Source organism: Equus przewalskii, chromosome 11, assembly GCF_037783145.1.
Source record: "Equus przewalskii isolate Varuska chromosome 11, EquPr2, whole genome shotgun sequence".
Lineage (NCBI taxonomy): Eukaryota > Metazoa > Chordata > Mammalia > Perissodactyla > Equidae > Equus > Equus przewalskii.
The window spans coordinates 16,360,760-16,377,537 of record NC_091841.1 but is presented as its reverse complement, the minus strand read 5'-3'; the positions used below and the strand labels follow the sequence as shown (position 1 = coordinate 16,377,537).

Here is a 16,778-nt window from a genome sequence, read left to right as displayed (position 1 = left end):
ATATGTTACAAAGTAATGTTTTTAAGTAGCATTATGCTACATAATAAAGATTTCAACTATCCCTAAATTTATCTACAAATTGAGTGCATCCTCAATGAAAATCCAGTGGAATTTTTCTTTATAATTTAACATAGCTATTCTGAAGTTCATCTTCAAGAAAATTTTCTAAAACACGTGTAAACATACTAAAGGAAGGTTAGCGATGCAAATTTGTCCTTCAGACACAGATGTTTAGGTGGTTATAGTTAAAGCACTTTGATATTGGTTCAGGAATAGATAATTATATAAATCTCAGAAACTGACATAATTATACATGACAATTTATCATATAAAAGTAGAAATAAGGTAGATTATTCAAAAGATGATGTTAAGACAATTGGTTCACCATTTGGAACCAATTAAATTTGATGCCCAACTTGTTTCTTACATCAAAATAAGTTCTTAAGCATCTAGAAGTAAAAATTAAAACCATTAAAAAACTAGAAAGAAAATTAGTGAAAATGATCATAATTTGGAGATAGGCCATTAGAAGTCCTTCATAAATGCTAGAATTTGACTACACAAAGAATCTAAAACTTTTGAACAACGAAAAGGCATAAACAAAGTTGTTACACAAATGGAGCTGTGGGAAAAATACTTAAAATATACATGAAAAGGCTTAAACTCAACATAAAAATACTCTTCTAAATCTCTAAGAAATATATATGTATCCAAATAGAAAGTGGACAAAGAATATAAACAGGCAATTCACAAAAGAATAAGTAAAAAGATCAATATACATATGAATGGACTTTATCTCACTAATAATTAAATAAGTGCTCATAAAACATAAAAAATACTACTTTTAACTATAAGTAAAAGATTGATACTTGCAGAGTTGGCAAAAGTGAGAATACAAACAGTCTTAACATTCAGTTATGGGAGTGGAGATCAGCATAACTATTCTGCAGAGCAGACTGATGAATATTGAAAAAATCTATCAAATATATACAGCGTTCTGCCTCAGATAAATATTCCAAGGAGGCACTGGTTAAGTACATAAGACTTGGAGGCAGTGCCGTGTTGGAGCCAGCTCAGATTGGCTTAGGAGAACCTGCTGAACCCATTATTCTCATGTCCATGTTCAGTTATGTCACATTGGTAGTTTGAAATCAGCTTTGCTGGAAGCACGTTGGAAATCAGAAAATACTACAAATCAGGGCTTTTTTTTCAGGAGACCCAGTTGTTAAACATTTACCAGCACACTACCACTTAGAGGCTAAGAAGAGAGCATTACTTCCCCACTCCTGATGTTTCCTCTCATGTGGAGGAAGCTACAGCAACATAACACTCCTAGCCCCATCCTGTCACAAGGGAGGTAAAGTGAATTTGGAAGGAGAAATTAGGAATGCAAAAATGGACGTTTCTTCTCTCCTCATTTTTTTGGAGTGAGATGCTGAAGGGAGCACAATTTCTGTACTTTCCCAGGAGCTACCTCCATCTCTATAAGATATGGACCAGGGTAATCTGTGAGGTAGGTCCAATGCTGCCATGACCGGGTGGGTACCTTTGCCTAATTCTGGAGTTCAGTTTAAAGAAGGCCACTTGCACCAGATTATAGACCTCAATCTACATTATCATCTTTTCCAGTTACAAAGGTAATATTTTTCCCCCATCTAAATGCTTTATTCTTATGCCTTGATTCTGAATTAGTCAAGCATTCATATAGGGAAATGATATATCTATTAAGTTTACTCAAACCCCAAAATGGTGGATCCTGCAATGGGTTTATAAGAGGAAAAAAAAAAACTATAACAACCTGAATATCCATCAAAGCTGTTGTAGGACTGTCTACCCAAATAGGATAGCAATTTAATTTATTGGGACATAAATTCTCTGCTATGGGACAAAAAAGAAGAGAGATGGCCATTTGCAGAAGAAAAAGGGATCAGCCTTTCATAGAAACAGAAAGAAATTGTCTACCTAAGAGTTAAAGTTTCCAAGAAAGTGGGTGCAGGAGAGAAATTATTGATACCTATGACCTAAAACAAGCAAAATTCCTAAATTCATCAGTGTGGTTCCCTTTCTTATAGGATCAGTGTTGTGGATGCCAGGAAAGCAGAATCACTAGGAATATCTGGAACAATCTCAGCACCTTGGAAAATCAAGTAGCTGAATGATTAAAAAAGGTTCTGAGACTCAAGAATCACATCCTCACTCAGGAGCCAAAGGAAAAGATTCAGACAGAGATTAGGGTGGCAGCTGATGAGACAAAGCTATGGAGTAGAAGGAGACCTACAGGCAAGTGTGACCTGGAAGATCCTGCGATGCCACAATCACTGTCCAAGCTGCCCAGGCTGTAACCTTGATGTCATATATGACCCACATTCCCTTTTTCCCATACCCAGTCATCACCCCATCCCATTAATTTTATCTTTAAACCTTCTCTCCTGTGGGCATTTTCTCACCATTCTTGCTGCCACCAGCTTCTTCACATACTGTCAGCTGATGCCTAAATTACAAAAGCACCTTAGTCTCCAGATGTTCCTGTCACATTCATGCTGCACCTGCAGCCAGAAAATTGTTTCCTGGCCCTTCTTTCCTATGACCCTCCTCTGCTTGGGCTAACCAGGGCAAATAGGAACTCCTTTGACTCATTTTTAAAGACCTTCCCAGACAGAGCCTCCTCCACAATCACCCTTCTATCCACTAAACTTCGCCTCACCTCTATTTAACTCAGGGTCATCTCCACATCCCCCAAGCCTGCCCTGCTCATTCCCACTATTGAGCCTCCCTTCACTGGAAATGTCCTCTCCCCTTCAACTCTACCCATCTTCCAAACCCAATTTAAGTATTGTGTGTTCAACGAAGCTTGTCTTTAATACTCCAACACATATGAATCCTCTCTTCTCTGAGCATTGTAAATACATTGGTGATTATCCTTAAATGTAAATCTGATCATGTCCCTTCTCTGTATAAAACCTATCAACATCTCTCCATCACCTACAGCATAAATTCCAATATTCTTGGCATGAATTCCAGATCCTTCTTGAACTGGACTTTGCCTATCTTTGCACTCTTATTGTCATTCCCCAAGTGAACATTATACAGCTGTTTCCTAACCCAAGCCATCCTTTCTATCTTCTCTGTGTTTAGTATTCTTTCCTTCTAGATTGCATGAAGAACCTGACTAGTATAGGAATAATGTATTCTCTCCTTTATGCTTCTGTAGTATTTTATCATACTTCTTTTACTGCAATTAACAGATTCTTTATAATTGTAAGACTGTCTATATCTTCTACTAAAAAATATACTATCCCAGCATCCAAAATTATTCCTTTAATATTTTTCTCAAATATTTATTAATAATTGCATTTTGGTTGATAATAACAGCTAGTATTTCAACAATACCATGTGCCATAGACTTTACAAGTGTTCTATGTACATTAATTTACTCAATTCTCAGAACAAATCCGTGATATGGGCACCATTATTATCATTCCTTTATTTAAATATGAAGAAGGAGAAGCACAGATAAGTGAATTACTGAGCCTAAGGCTGCACAGCAGTGGAGCCAGGATTTCAATCAAAGCAGCCTAACCACAGATGCTATGCTCTTCACCTATTATTCTATACAATTTCTAGGTATGTAACAAAAAAGTGAAGGGTTACAATTAAATATGCCCTTTTGTTAGAAGTCCTAAGTGTATTTATTCACTGACAAAGATGAATGTTTTTATATCAATATGAACTCATTCTTTTTTTATCCATTAAAGAAACTAAGGGAAATGTCTTAGGATCAATCTGAGAGATCACTCAGAGATAAGAGAGGAATCATGTACAGTCCAGTTTTTCTAGCCTTCATCCCTAAGAGAAAGAATACCTGATAGCCTACCTCTTTGAAGACCACCTTTTCCATTTCTGTCATCTCTGCCTTTCTGTATTTATTCCTCTCTTTGCTATCCCACCCCTCACCCATTCTCACTATCTCTCCCAATGAGCTGGTAAGAAATACCTCCTCTCTTCCCACAATGCAGCCTCATTGAGAATCATGGAAAGGAAATTTGACTAGTATGTAAAAGCCCTAAATCAACATTTGAGCACAGGGACTCTACATCAGGTAACCTGCTGGACCCTGGACCAGAGCATAATGATAGACTGCAGACAATGATCAGATAATATGTGAGAGCTTGAGATGCCAAAGTGATTGATTTCAGTGTGAAGTAATGGAATGTCATTCCCAATCATGTGCTCTCACTTTGTAATTCTCAAATGGTATCTCATAAAATCCCAAAATTGTAAAGGAATTTAAATTCATCAAATTTTGTGTTTGGCATAATGTTATCACAATAAAAAATATATAAATCAAATTCAATACTCCAAAAAAAAAATCTTCAAACCCATACAGCTGATTTTGCAAATGAATCCTTGTGGTTCAAAGACAGGAACTGACTTGCCCAATGTCCTATTGCTGCTTAGAGACTTTGCACCTTACTTCTAGCCATGTCATCTATCTTTAGGTGAGAACATATGGTGTAGTTTTATTCTGCCTTAGAATAAGGAATTGAATCAGAATCTAAAATGCACTCAAGTGCCTCCAATTCAGCATGAAGTTAACCACTCTGCTGGAATAGATGATTACTCAAGGAGATGATCCAGTCTGGGAAAACTGGGATGGGATGGAGCATTGGGTTTCTTTCTAGGAACCCTGGTCCCTGGACAAGCAAGATGCTTTGGCTAATATTACCCACCTGGCTGATTTTTCACTGAAGGCCTCCAATGAGCAAAGCCCAGGTCACACTCATCTAAGAGTGGTGCTGAAAAGATTTCGAGACCTTGTGCGCTAATCTCCTTTATTTATAGATAAAGTGATAGAGGCTGAGAGGGTAATTGGATTCCCAAAGCCTCACGCTAGTCATCTGCCATGTTAATAACTCAGAAATCAGTCATCTTTCAACAACACTAGGCTGCCTTCTGATGGTACTGGATGGCAGTTGCTACTGGATTCAAGGATCAGACCTTGAATCCCCAACAACAAATCACAAATATTCCTGGAAGCTTTAGGAAAACAAAGTAGGACTGACCCCTTGGCCAAGTGGCTAAAGCTCCACATGCTTTGCTTTGACTGCCTAGGGTTGTGAGTTCGGATCCCAGGTGTGGACCTGCTCCATTCATTGGCCGTGATGTGGAGGAACCCCAAAAACAACGTAGAGGAGGATTGGCAACGAGTGTTAATGCAAGGTGAATCTTCCTCACAAAAAGAAAAGAGAAAACAAAGGAGATGATGTCTAAGATAAATAAAAAATAAAAGAAAATTCAAGGCATCTGGATATGGCTTGATATTTGATTTAGATTACCTAAGAAATAAACAAATGCCAGAGAAAGCAGAAAAATAAGGGATTTTAAGATCCTGATTTTCATGTAGAAAAGCTATCCATCCACTGAAAGTGCAAGGGTTATGATTAACTGCTTAGCTCCTTGAACCATTTAAAATAAATTAAGCCACACACTATAATCAAGGGAACAACTTCCCCATGGAATTTCCTTTCTCTAAGGTGAAACTTTGACAGATAAGCTATGACTTAAGGAAAGATCCAAAATATGTTTCAATTAGTTTGATGAGATTTCCAGAAAGTTTTTGCATTCAATAATGAGATAGTAAAGGAAGAAATTGGAGGGAAAGACATAAAAGGAACTTTTTCCAGACTGGACTAATAAGACTGAAAAGGAGCAAAAATAGAGAAGAAGACAAGGATTGGACAGGGAGTCAGGATACCTGCCCACTAGCTCTGGTTCAGTAACTGATTGACCATCTGACTTTAGCTATGTAATTTCAATTCTCCTCTTCTCACCCTCTCCTGTTTCCACTTCTATATAAAATGACAGAATTGGGCCTGACTATCTCCATTGTACCTTCCATCTAACGCTCATGGATTCATGTATAAGTCACTTAGTCTCCCAGTGCCTTATCCTCTCCATCAATATTAACAGTAGTGATAATAATGGAATCTAGTGAGAACTTCCTCAGAAAGAGATATCATTCATCCATTCATTCATTCACATATTCATTTGACCAATAGTATTGGGTCTTTTTGTGCCAAGTACTGTTTTAGGTGCTGGAGATTTGGATGAGAAAATACAAACCCCCTAGACTCATGGAGGTTACATCCTTCATATCGCCACCAGGACATAATGGAGGTGGAGACAAACAATAAGCAAATAAAGCTTTATATGTAGGTCAGACAGCAATAAGTCCTATGAAGAAACATAAAATAGATTAAGGGTGATAGTGAACACTGCTGCATATTATTTATAAGAGTAGATAAGAAAGGCCATCTCTTGTCAAGATCTTTCTCTGCTATCTCGAAAAAAGAAGAGAGGAATATAAGAAAATCAGTTGAGAAACCATCATAACATCCAGTCAAGAGATGATTGTGATTTGAGCCAGGATGGCAGTAGTGAAGATTTTAGGAAGTGGTCAGACTCTGGATGAATTTTGAAGGTACAACTAACAAGATTTGCTGATGTTTTGATGGAGAAGACAGAAAGAGAGGAATCAAGGATATAACCAAGGTTTTAGACTTGAATAATCAAAGTGAAAAGTCAGACACAAAAAGATATGTAATATGTGATTAAACGTATATGTGGAATCTAAAACAAAATAAAACAACAACCATGCTCATGTATATATAGAAAACAGATTAGTGGTTGCCTGAGGTGGGGGTTGGGGTTGGATGAAGGGCGTCAAAAGATACAAATTTCCAGTTATGAAATAAGTCATGGAGATGTAATGTACAGAATGGTGACTGCAGTTAATAGTACTGTGTTGTATATTTGAAAGCAATTATGAGAGTGGATCTTGAAAGTTCTCATCACAAGAAAAACATTTTTACAATTATGTATGGTGACAGATGATAACTGTACTTATCGTGGTGATCATTTTGCAAAATATACAAATATCAAATCATTACATTGTACACCCGAAACTAAACTAACATAATGCTATGTCAATTATACCTCAGTTAAAAAAATATATATAATAGACTTGAACAATCAGGCCAAGTTACTATTTACTGAGGTATGAATGACTGTGGGAGAACAAAAATAGCAGGGAATAATCAGAATTCCGTTTTGGACATTTTAAATGAAATGGCCTTTCAAAATTCCCAATAGATGACATAAGTTCTTCCCAACTTTAATCCCCCTCACAAGAAGACCAGCTAGAAATTATCCATAGACAAGACACCATTGTGTAAATCTCAGAACCCAAAGGTGAGGCTGAAACATCCCTCCCTGGACAGCAGAGACCAAGAAAGACCTCTTCAGAACCATGAGATGAGCAGGTTAACTCTGAGTGCATCTTCCCTCCCCCTAAGCAACACAGTGCTGCACTGAGAGGGCCTCCTTGGGCCTAGAGTTTCTCCAGTAAGAAAAAGAGAACCCAAGGTGGACATCCAGTTTCTTCAGCTTTGCAGGACACTTCCCAGAAGACCCACTCAGGTCTCACCTCATGGGAATCACTGTGTGAACCCGCATAGCTCAACCGCTGGGGATCAGATAGAGAAGAGAGGTGGGGCTTACAGCAACCAGCATTCAGATCTTGGAGAACCAAATTCCTGCTTGCAGTGTGTCCCAAGCAAAGATCCCATCCAGTGGGATCATTAATCACACTGTATCTTTTGTTCAAAAAAATAAAAGTGAATAGATGCCATAAAAATAGAGTGAGAGAATAAAAAATAGGAAAAATATATAGGCAAAGAAGATAGAACAGGCACACAATTTGAGAAGCCAAAAAAGAAAATGAAGTCAAAGATACAGAAGCAAACACCAAAAGCTATAATCAGGATTATTTTTCCTTAAATGAAAGGTTTGAAACTTACAACTGAAAAGATACAGTGCTTTCCAGATAAGTTACCAAGAAATGATCAGCACTAAATTATATATACATATATTAAAGTTAATGTTTCCCATACTGAATTCAGACTAAAAGATCTTGTTACTTTTAAGGGCTACCAAAAGAGGTTAACATCACATTTTTCAATAGCAATATATCCGCCAAGATAAAATAGGAATGAGGGAACTCAACAAAGACAAATATAAATACAGAATTAAAAGTAGGCAAATGAAGGGGCCAGCCTGGTGGCACAGTGCTTGGGTTCGCATGTTCCAATTCGGCAGCCTGGGGTTTGCCAGTTCAGATTCCAGGTGCAGACCTGCACACTGCTTGTCAAGTCATGCTGTGGCAGGCGTCCCACATATAAAGTAAAGGAAGATGGGCACAGATGTTAGCTTAGGGCCAGTCTTCCTCAGCAAAAAGAGGATTGGTTGCAGATGTTAGCTCAGGGCTAATCTTCCTCAAAAAACAAACAAAAAAGTAGGCAAATGAAGTTGAACTGTTCATTGTTAACATCAATATTTCTCATATTTGGAAACCAAGAGACTGTATCTAAAAAGGAAGGGACAAGAGGGATAATATAAGGGCAATTTATAAAACTCAATACATTCCTAAAAACCAAAAATATTCTAAAATAATAATGGCACAGAGGGTAATGAAGACAGACCACAAAGGGAAAGACTCCACATATGTCTGTGTGTGTGTGTGTGTATGACTGTAAAATCTGTGTGTGTGACACATATTTCTAACACAAACATCATGACAAAGGCAAGACTAAATATGTGATGAGCAATAATTTTAAACGTACCTACATAGCTTTAAAGAGAAAAGACTTTAAGCATTATTTCACGAAAGTCAAATATAGTACAAAGTATTTCAGACAGGTGAAAATAAAAGAATCGGCACATATACATTTAGGCAATATACATGAAAAAAGACCATTAGTTGTAATTTTAATATTAGGAAATATAAAATGCAGGAAAAGCATCAAAATAAAAGGATACTTTATAATAATAGATTTTAATTCACAATGGATACTTGGCAATGATTGTTATTTATGCAAATAGTAATGATAGCAATCAACAAATATCTCAAAGCAGGAAGCTTTTCATAGAGAAGCAAAGATAGAAATAGAAGCATTCAAACAGAACAATCTAGCACACATCTATGAAACAATTTCAGCCAAGAAAACGTTAATTAGCATAAAAATATTAAACTGTACATTCAGTATTATTTTTATAACTAAGTATTAAAATTTGACCACAAATAAAATTATCTTTTCAAGTGTATGTGCAGCATTTATGAAAACTTCCTTGTTAGTGAAAACTATATCTGAATAAAGATAATTTAAAAATTGCATTTTGTTTAGCAACAAATAATACATTTTTAAAAACTCTCAAACTATTCCATTTAGACATTTAAAAATAACTTATTAAACTACTACTGGGTCAAAGAGAAATAAGGAAAAACATCAGAAATATTGATAATGGAAGTATGACATAAAATTTGTGAGTTGACATTGACGCAGTGTTCATTGGGAAAACCATATCCAATTCAGAAAGCTAGAAAAGAACAGTAAATAGACCAATAGAAAGAAGAGGAAAAATTTAAAAGGGAAAAAATTAAACTAGAAAATCTAAACAATAACTAATATTTAAATAAAAAATGTTCTATTTGTTTCATGTGTCTCTTAATTGAATTAAATGGCTTTTGATGATTTCCTACCTATAACATTCATTAATTTAGAGAATATTTATTGAGTAACTAATATATGTCAGATATTATACTACACTTTGGAAAATAGGTTAGACAATAAATCAAATATAAATTGAAATGCATATTACCTGAAATAATGATACGTGCAATGGATGCATTCAAGAAAAAAGAAATAGGAGAGATGCAAAGTAGGTGCATTGCAATTATCACAATACAGTCAAAGAGATCATCACTAGGAAGAGACATTAAATGGAAGGAATGACATGAATAGCAGTGTAGACAGCCTTCCAAATAGGAAAAATAATTTCAGAAAAATTGTGAAGGTAATATATTGTGTAAGAGATACTCTTTATTTGTTTTGTTGAGGTCTTATTTAAATATAATAACCCCACTTTAGGGAAAAGTCCTTAGGTTATGTTTTGAGAGATTGTCTTATTGTAACTAAAAGGATTTTTTTTTAAAGATTTTATTTTTTTCCTTTTTCTCCCCAAAGCCCCCCAATACATAGTTGTATATTCTTTGTTGTGGGTCCTTCTAGTCGTGGCACGTGGGACGCTGCCTCAACATGGTTTGAGGAGCAGTGCCATGTCTGTGCCCAGGATTCGAACCAATGAAACACTGGACCACCTGCAGTGAGCGTGTGAACTTAACCACTCGGCCATGGGGCCAGCCCCAAAGGATTTTACATTAAAAAATATTAAGGATAACAAAAGGAAGAAAGGAAAAACACAATCACATATAGTTAACTTTGAAGGAGACAAATGTTTGTACTGAAAATGAGGTCTCCTTGAAGCAGGGCTAAACATAAGCATAGTACAGACTGTCTTCTCTGTACTTTGTTAATTGGGCCTGGATGCAGAGGAAAGGTGGCTTCTGCAAGGGAATCACAGAGGGGTAGGAGTCAAAGGAAAACAGCCCAAGCTGAGTCAGGACCAGACCTGTAGGTAAATCCCCCAAGACGGCTGGAGTTTAGTTTGGAAAGAGCCCAATCTGCCAGTCAGTTAATTGTGCCTGTGTTTTTTGTCATTTTTGAGTTTAAGTATCATCTTCATAAATTCTAATGTCTACTCTCTGTATTCTGTGACGGAGAAATTCACCCTCAGGAACAGCATGGTAACGACACCAGGAATTTGAACACATTCTCTATAGTCTCTGAACCAGCAGACATGATTAGATTGCCGCCAATGCATTGACCTAAGGATGGAGCAGAGTGCAGTGAACTGGAATCCAAACCAATGATTCCATGGAAAGGGGTATGCTAATATGTGAGCCATGGTTTTGCTATTAATTAGGTGGTATTTGTTTAAACTAGTCAGGTATAATTACAAAGTTACTAATATTTTCAACTATTGAAACCTATTCAATTTGTCATATAAGATGAAAGTTAATACTGTACATTTTAAAGTAAATACTGTGTGCCTATGTGATCTGTGTGTGTGTGTAAATATCCATCTAATATATTCAAATATCATATGGTGACATATTAACCTCATCTCTACCTCAGAAGGTGAATGTATTTGGCAATAGGGACTTTTTGGAGATAATTAACTTAAAATGAAGTCCTTTTAGAGTGGACCCTAATCCAATATGACTGGAGTCCATATAAGAAGAGGAATTAGGACAAGAAACACATGGAAGAATGATGATGTGAAGACAGCCATCTACAAGGGAAGGAGAAAGGCCTCAGAAGAAACCAACCTTGCCTTCACCTTGACCTCAGACTTCTAGATTCCAGAACAGTGAGAAACACATTTCTGTTGTTTAAATCACCAGTCTCTGGTAGTTTGTTATATGGCAGCCCTAACAAAATAACACAATCAGTATCCGCATACAGGTACATATGTACATATGGTTGTATATGTATGTATGTGTGTATATATCTGAGAGTGAATTAAGTAAGAAATAAATGGATGACAGTTTTCCTGCATGTATGAAAACTGCACAGGTTGAGGTATGACTATTATCTTTATGTAAATATGTCTAGAAAGATTGAAAGATGCTAATACACTAAACAAAACATTTTTATCATTTTGATATTGAGACAATGAACATTATTCTTAATTTGTTTCAATTTAATGGTTAGTGTGAAAAATATACTTTATTGATACATCCGTTTTTACCAAACGCTCTCTTCATTGCATCTTTTACATCTCTGTTTCTTAAACTGTAGATGATGGGATTCAGCATGGGAATCACAATGGTGTAAAATATTGACACTATCATGTCATGGTCGAAAGTATAGCTGGAACTTGGTCTCACATACATGAAAAGGATTGTTCCATGATAAATTGACACTCCAGTGAGGTGAGAGCCACATGTAGAAAAGGCTTTTTGTCTCCCTTCAACAGAATGAATCTTCAGAATTGCCACAAGAATGAAACCGTAGGAGACCAGGACAATCAGGATAGTGACTATCTCAATAGAGCCCACAAAGTAGAAGAGTAGAAGCTGGTTTGTGTGAGTGTCAGAACAAGAAATAGCAAGGAGAGGAGGAATATCACAAAAGACATGTCTAATTTCATTGGATGCACAGAAAGATAGACTAAATGTGGCTCCGGTATGTAAAGAAGCATGTAAAATGCCACCAAAATAAGAAGCAATGATAAGCGGCAAGTAGACCCTGGTTGACATGATAGCTGAATACAGCAGAGGGTTGTAGATTGCTACATAGCGATCATATGCCATTGAAGCCAGGAGAAAGCATTCTGTGGTCCCAAATGTAACAAAGAGAAACATCTGTGCTGCACATCCAAGGAATGAAATGGCTCTATTATCTGACAGGAAATTGACCAACATTTTGGGGGTCACAGCTGAAGAATAGCAGGCATCCAAGAATGATAAAATACTCAGAAAACAGTACATAGGGTTGTGGAGCTGGGAGTCCCCAATTACCAATGCAACCAGTCCCAAATTTCCTACCACAGTGAAAAGATAGATTGCTAGAAAGAGCCAAAATAGGGAGACTTGTACCTCAAAATCATCTGTGAAGCCCACCAATATAAACATGGTGACTTCAGTCACATTTTTCATCTGAATCCTGTATAAATCTAAATCTGGTGTCAACTCCGACATTTCAGCTTTTATTTATAGGTTTTAGAGCAATATTTTTGAAAATAGAACCCACTCTGTTTTATCGTCTTGTTTGTTTCTTAGAAGGGCATATTAGAATCCTTGGCAGTGAAGGAATAGGTGATGACGAAGCAGTTGGGTCTTGTGACTGCAGTCAGGTAAAGTGAATGCATTACCCCGTTAAATTAAACAGATTATTTTACTAAGTGATTGGCTAAATTTGCCATGTTAAAAACATGCTAATTTATGTTGTTTAATTTCCAGTTTATTTTCTTTCAAATTTACTATCATTTGGTTTCATACTGAATTCTTTTTGAATTAAAATTCGCAAAGGTGAATGAATATAAGAATTTTTAAATGCAAAAATATTATATAAGAAAGTATGCATCTGAGTACAAATCCTAGACTTTCTACAGTGTGTATCAAATGCCTTTCTTTAACGTCCAAAATTTTTTAAATGAGAGGAACCATAATTATATCAGAAAATTGATTGTATTTAAATGAGAAGAACAGCGTAAAAATTATTTTAAATGTTCCCAGATGACAAGAAAATGGAAAAAGTTAGACTTACCTTTTAATTTGTCATATGGGGTACCCTTTTCTCACCAAAACATTGTATATCTTCTTTTTTGTCTGTGATCCCATTCTATTAACACTTCTGGAACACTAGAACAGATGGCAGGTGTTATTCTAGGGGAAGAGGCACCTGCAAGCAAACAGTAACAGAGCATTGGTTTTGTTTTTGGTTTTCATTCTTAATACACATATCATTAAACTCTCCATTTAGGCCTCCACAGTTTATGATACTCTCAATGTCTTTTCAAAATTTAACTTAATATCAATATAAGATATTTTTCTATTCACATATTCATTATCCTTGCAAAGTCCTTTAGTGTATTTTTCAGATAAATTTCTGTCAAATATAAATCATGGCCATTCTTTTAATATATTATAGCTTCTTAGTGAGTCTCTAAAATTATTATGAAAGAAAAACCTCCCAATACAAGATCATAAATTGTATAGATATTATTGCTAAAACAATGCATTCACTACATAAACCACAAAGTAGTGTTTTATTTCCGCTATATTTTGCCTTTAGACCATTTCTCAGTCAGTGGAATATGAAAAAAGAAAAGTACAGGCCAGCCCCAATGGTCTGTAGTTAAACTCAGTGGGTTCCATTTGGTGGCCTTGTTTCAGTCCCAGGGTGCAGAACTACACCACTCTGTTAGCAGCCATGCTGTCCTGGAGGCCCACATACTAAAAACTAGAGGAAGATTGGCATGGATGTTAGCTCAGGGCAAATCTTCCTCAGGAAAAAAAATTCATAAAAGAAAAAAAAAAGCTAAAGAGTCACATGCATGTGGACTGAAGGCTTCATGGTTGAAACAAAACTAAATATTGTATCTACCATGTTTAGGAGCAAGACTTCAGCACTGGGATTCTTGTTTTTCCTTCAGTGTATCATAGACTAAATTGTATTTAAAGGAGTGAAAAAAATCTGCAGTGTACGTGGCCAGGAACATACAAATGATTTATATTCATGATATGAAACACATCACATTTTTGTCAGATAGAGCTGTCCAGATATCAAGAGGGAGTGAGAAAGTTAGCTTAAAACTATTCTTAGAAGAAGAAGAAAGCTACAGGTTTTTATTTTCCCAGAAATGTCTTCCCAGATCCATGTGGAAGATTTTTTTAATACAGAGAATAAATAGCTTTTTAAATGTGGGGATACCAACACCCCCCCAAAAATTGTTCATTTTATCCTTAGAGAATTCTAGACTAAAAAAAATAATTAATCTAAATTTTGACTTCCATGTAAATACAGACAACTCACACAGTACGCTTGAGAACACACACACACAAATGTCTTTTAATAATTTCTAATTTAGTTTGAATGGTCACATTACTAAAATAACTCCAAATTATCAATTAATAATATAAATAGGTATTAATGTATTGTTTGAGCATCACAAAAAATTCATTTCTGTTTAAAAAATTCCTCATTCTCTTTGTCCCTCCATTTCTCTCTCTCTCTTTCTCTATAATCCATGGATTATATACAAAAATATTAATGAAAGAGAGGGACAAAATAAGGATTAGGCAGATAAGAAGAAATACAATGAAAACAACACAAAGCAGAATATGCAAGCAAATTATGAAACATATACCAATACACGGTCTATTAAAAGAATCTATTATGAAATCCATGTTGACTGTCATACAGGAGAAATTCCAATGATATTACAATTCTCACCTTTACTTAACTGGTGTGTCTGAGGTAATGAAATTGTGGAAGATTAAGAGCATTATCGTTGGAATCTAAACCACTGTATTAAAATCTCAGATATAGCACCTAGTGACAGGGTAACTTTCGAAAAGTAACTTTATCCTTCCAAACCAAAGAATAACTAAGACTGACCAAATTTTCAGGCATATCTTGTTCAACTACATGAACAAGGTGTGTGTAGAATACTTATTTATGAGATGTATTAAAGTATGTTTTATAAAATTAAAATGCATTAATTGTATGTGAAGCATGCATACATAAGAAATATGATTTCCAAATTTTAACTACAAAATATTAATAGGGAGTTTTAAAATCAGTCTTTCCTCAAAGCACTCAGCAATGAATGAGCACCAAACCCGAAGCTAAGTATTTCTTCTTCTTTTTTTCTTTTGAGGAAAATTGGCCCTGAGCTAACTACTGCCAGTCCTCCTGATTTTTGCGGAGGAAGCCTGACCCTGAGCTAACATCCGTGCCCATCTTCCTCTACTTTATATGTGGGATGCCTACCACAGCATGGCGTGCCAAGCGGTGCCATGTCCGCACCCGGGATCCCAACCGGTGAACCCCGGGAAGTGGATTGTGGGAACTTAACCACTGAGCCACTGGGCTGGCCCCCTATGCATTTCTTCTTTTAGTTATATATATGATTCTTAAATGACACTTAAGACATTAAAATCCCTTTCTCATGAGATTAACCCAGTGAATCCCAATATTCTATGGTATCAGGCATCTTAAAAATACATCTCTGTCACTGCATTCTGACTTTGAGGATGACAGGAAAATAAAAGCATGTTTGCTTAAATTCTCCTGATAATTTTGTCCCTGATAATTTTCTCATAACTCTTGATTTCTCTGATTTTATATGTAATATAAGAAGGTGGTTTATGAATGAAGGTATATTTTATTCCCAATCATGCCCTATTAGAGTGATTATTCCATTCACTGTAGAAAATTGAGGAAGGATAGACAAACTAGTATGAAGTGTATCTACTTTTTCCAAGATGTTCTTCAAGTGGGCATTTCTGTCACCTATTATTAAGAAAATTAGAACTGATTGTATTTATGTGTAGCTGATTTCGCTTTAAGAGATAGAGGTTAGAAAGACAGGAATATAGATGTTGAATTTTTAGCAAAACATGATCCAGATGGACTACTAGAGGATATCAGTGTTGTGTACGTTCTTTTATGTAATCTACACAGCAAGCTGAAAGCTGAATCATGCAGCTTCTATTGGTAGATGATAAAACTGAGAACCAGCCTGAACTATAACTTGATCAAGATCACACGGTTAGTTACTAGTAGAGCCAGGATTCAAATGTAGGCTTCTCTCTCTTCAAACTTGAAGCAATTTCCACTTGACCATATTGCAGACTCATGGTGAGATGCGGTAATTCTGGAAATGTTATCCCCTAGAAACAACACAAAATAACATCCTCATGTATTTGAATTATTTTATAAACTCATATGCTTAAGCAGACCATTATATTAAAAATAAATAAATAAATAAAACTAAAATGGCTTCTAAATCAACTAGCTAACTAGTAAAATAATCTAAAATTCATTTATATCCCTCTAAGAAAATGATAAAAATTAAGATCTCAAAATGGCAAATACTCAGTGGTTGGTTAATAGTTAATTTTCTCTCCATTTAATAGTTTTCCTAAATTTGGAATATAGCCACTTATTTCTACAACCTTCCTTCTATCTTCCATCAAGGATACTAAATCAAATTTTTGACTTACAATTCTATTGACCTAAATCTGTGAAAAGTCTTTCTTACTATTCCTGTTATGTTCTCTGGAATCCTCTCAATTTTTAATTCAATTG

At 35.7% G+C, this 16,778-nt stretch overlaps 1 protein-coding gene across 1 annotated transcript; it reads right to left on the bottom strand.

Moving 5' to 3' along the window:
- Positions 1-11,668: 11,668 nt before the first annotated feature.
- Positions 11,669-12,661, bottom strand: LOC103541590 (olfactory receptor 5T1-like). Its single transcript, XM_008508431.1, has one exon. The coding sequence runs from the start codon at positions 12,659-12,661 to the stop codon at positions 11,669-11,671; it is 993 nt and encodes a 330-aa protein (XP_008506653.1).
- Between the last annotated feature and the right edge of the window lie 4,117 nt (positions 12,662-16,778).

Bases quoted from the DNA above. Each gene is read 5' to 3' on its own strand.
- LOC103541590 (XM_008508431.1), bottom strand. From the start codon at position 12,661: ATGTCGGAGTTGACACCAGATTTAGATTTATACAGGATTCAGATGAAA.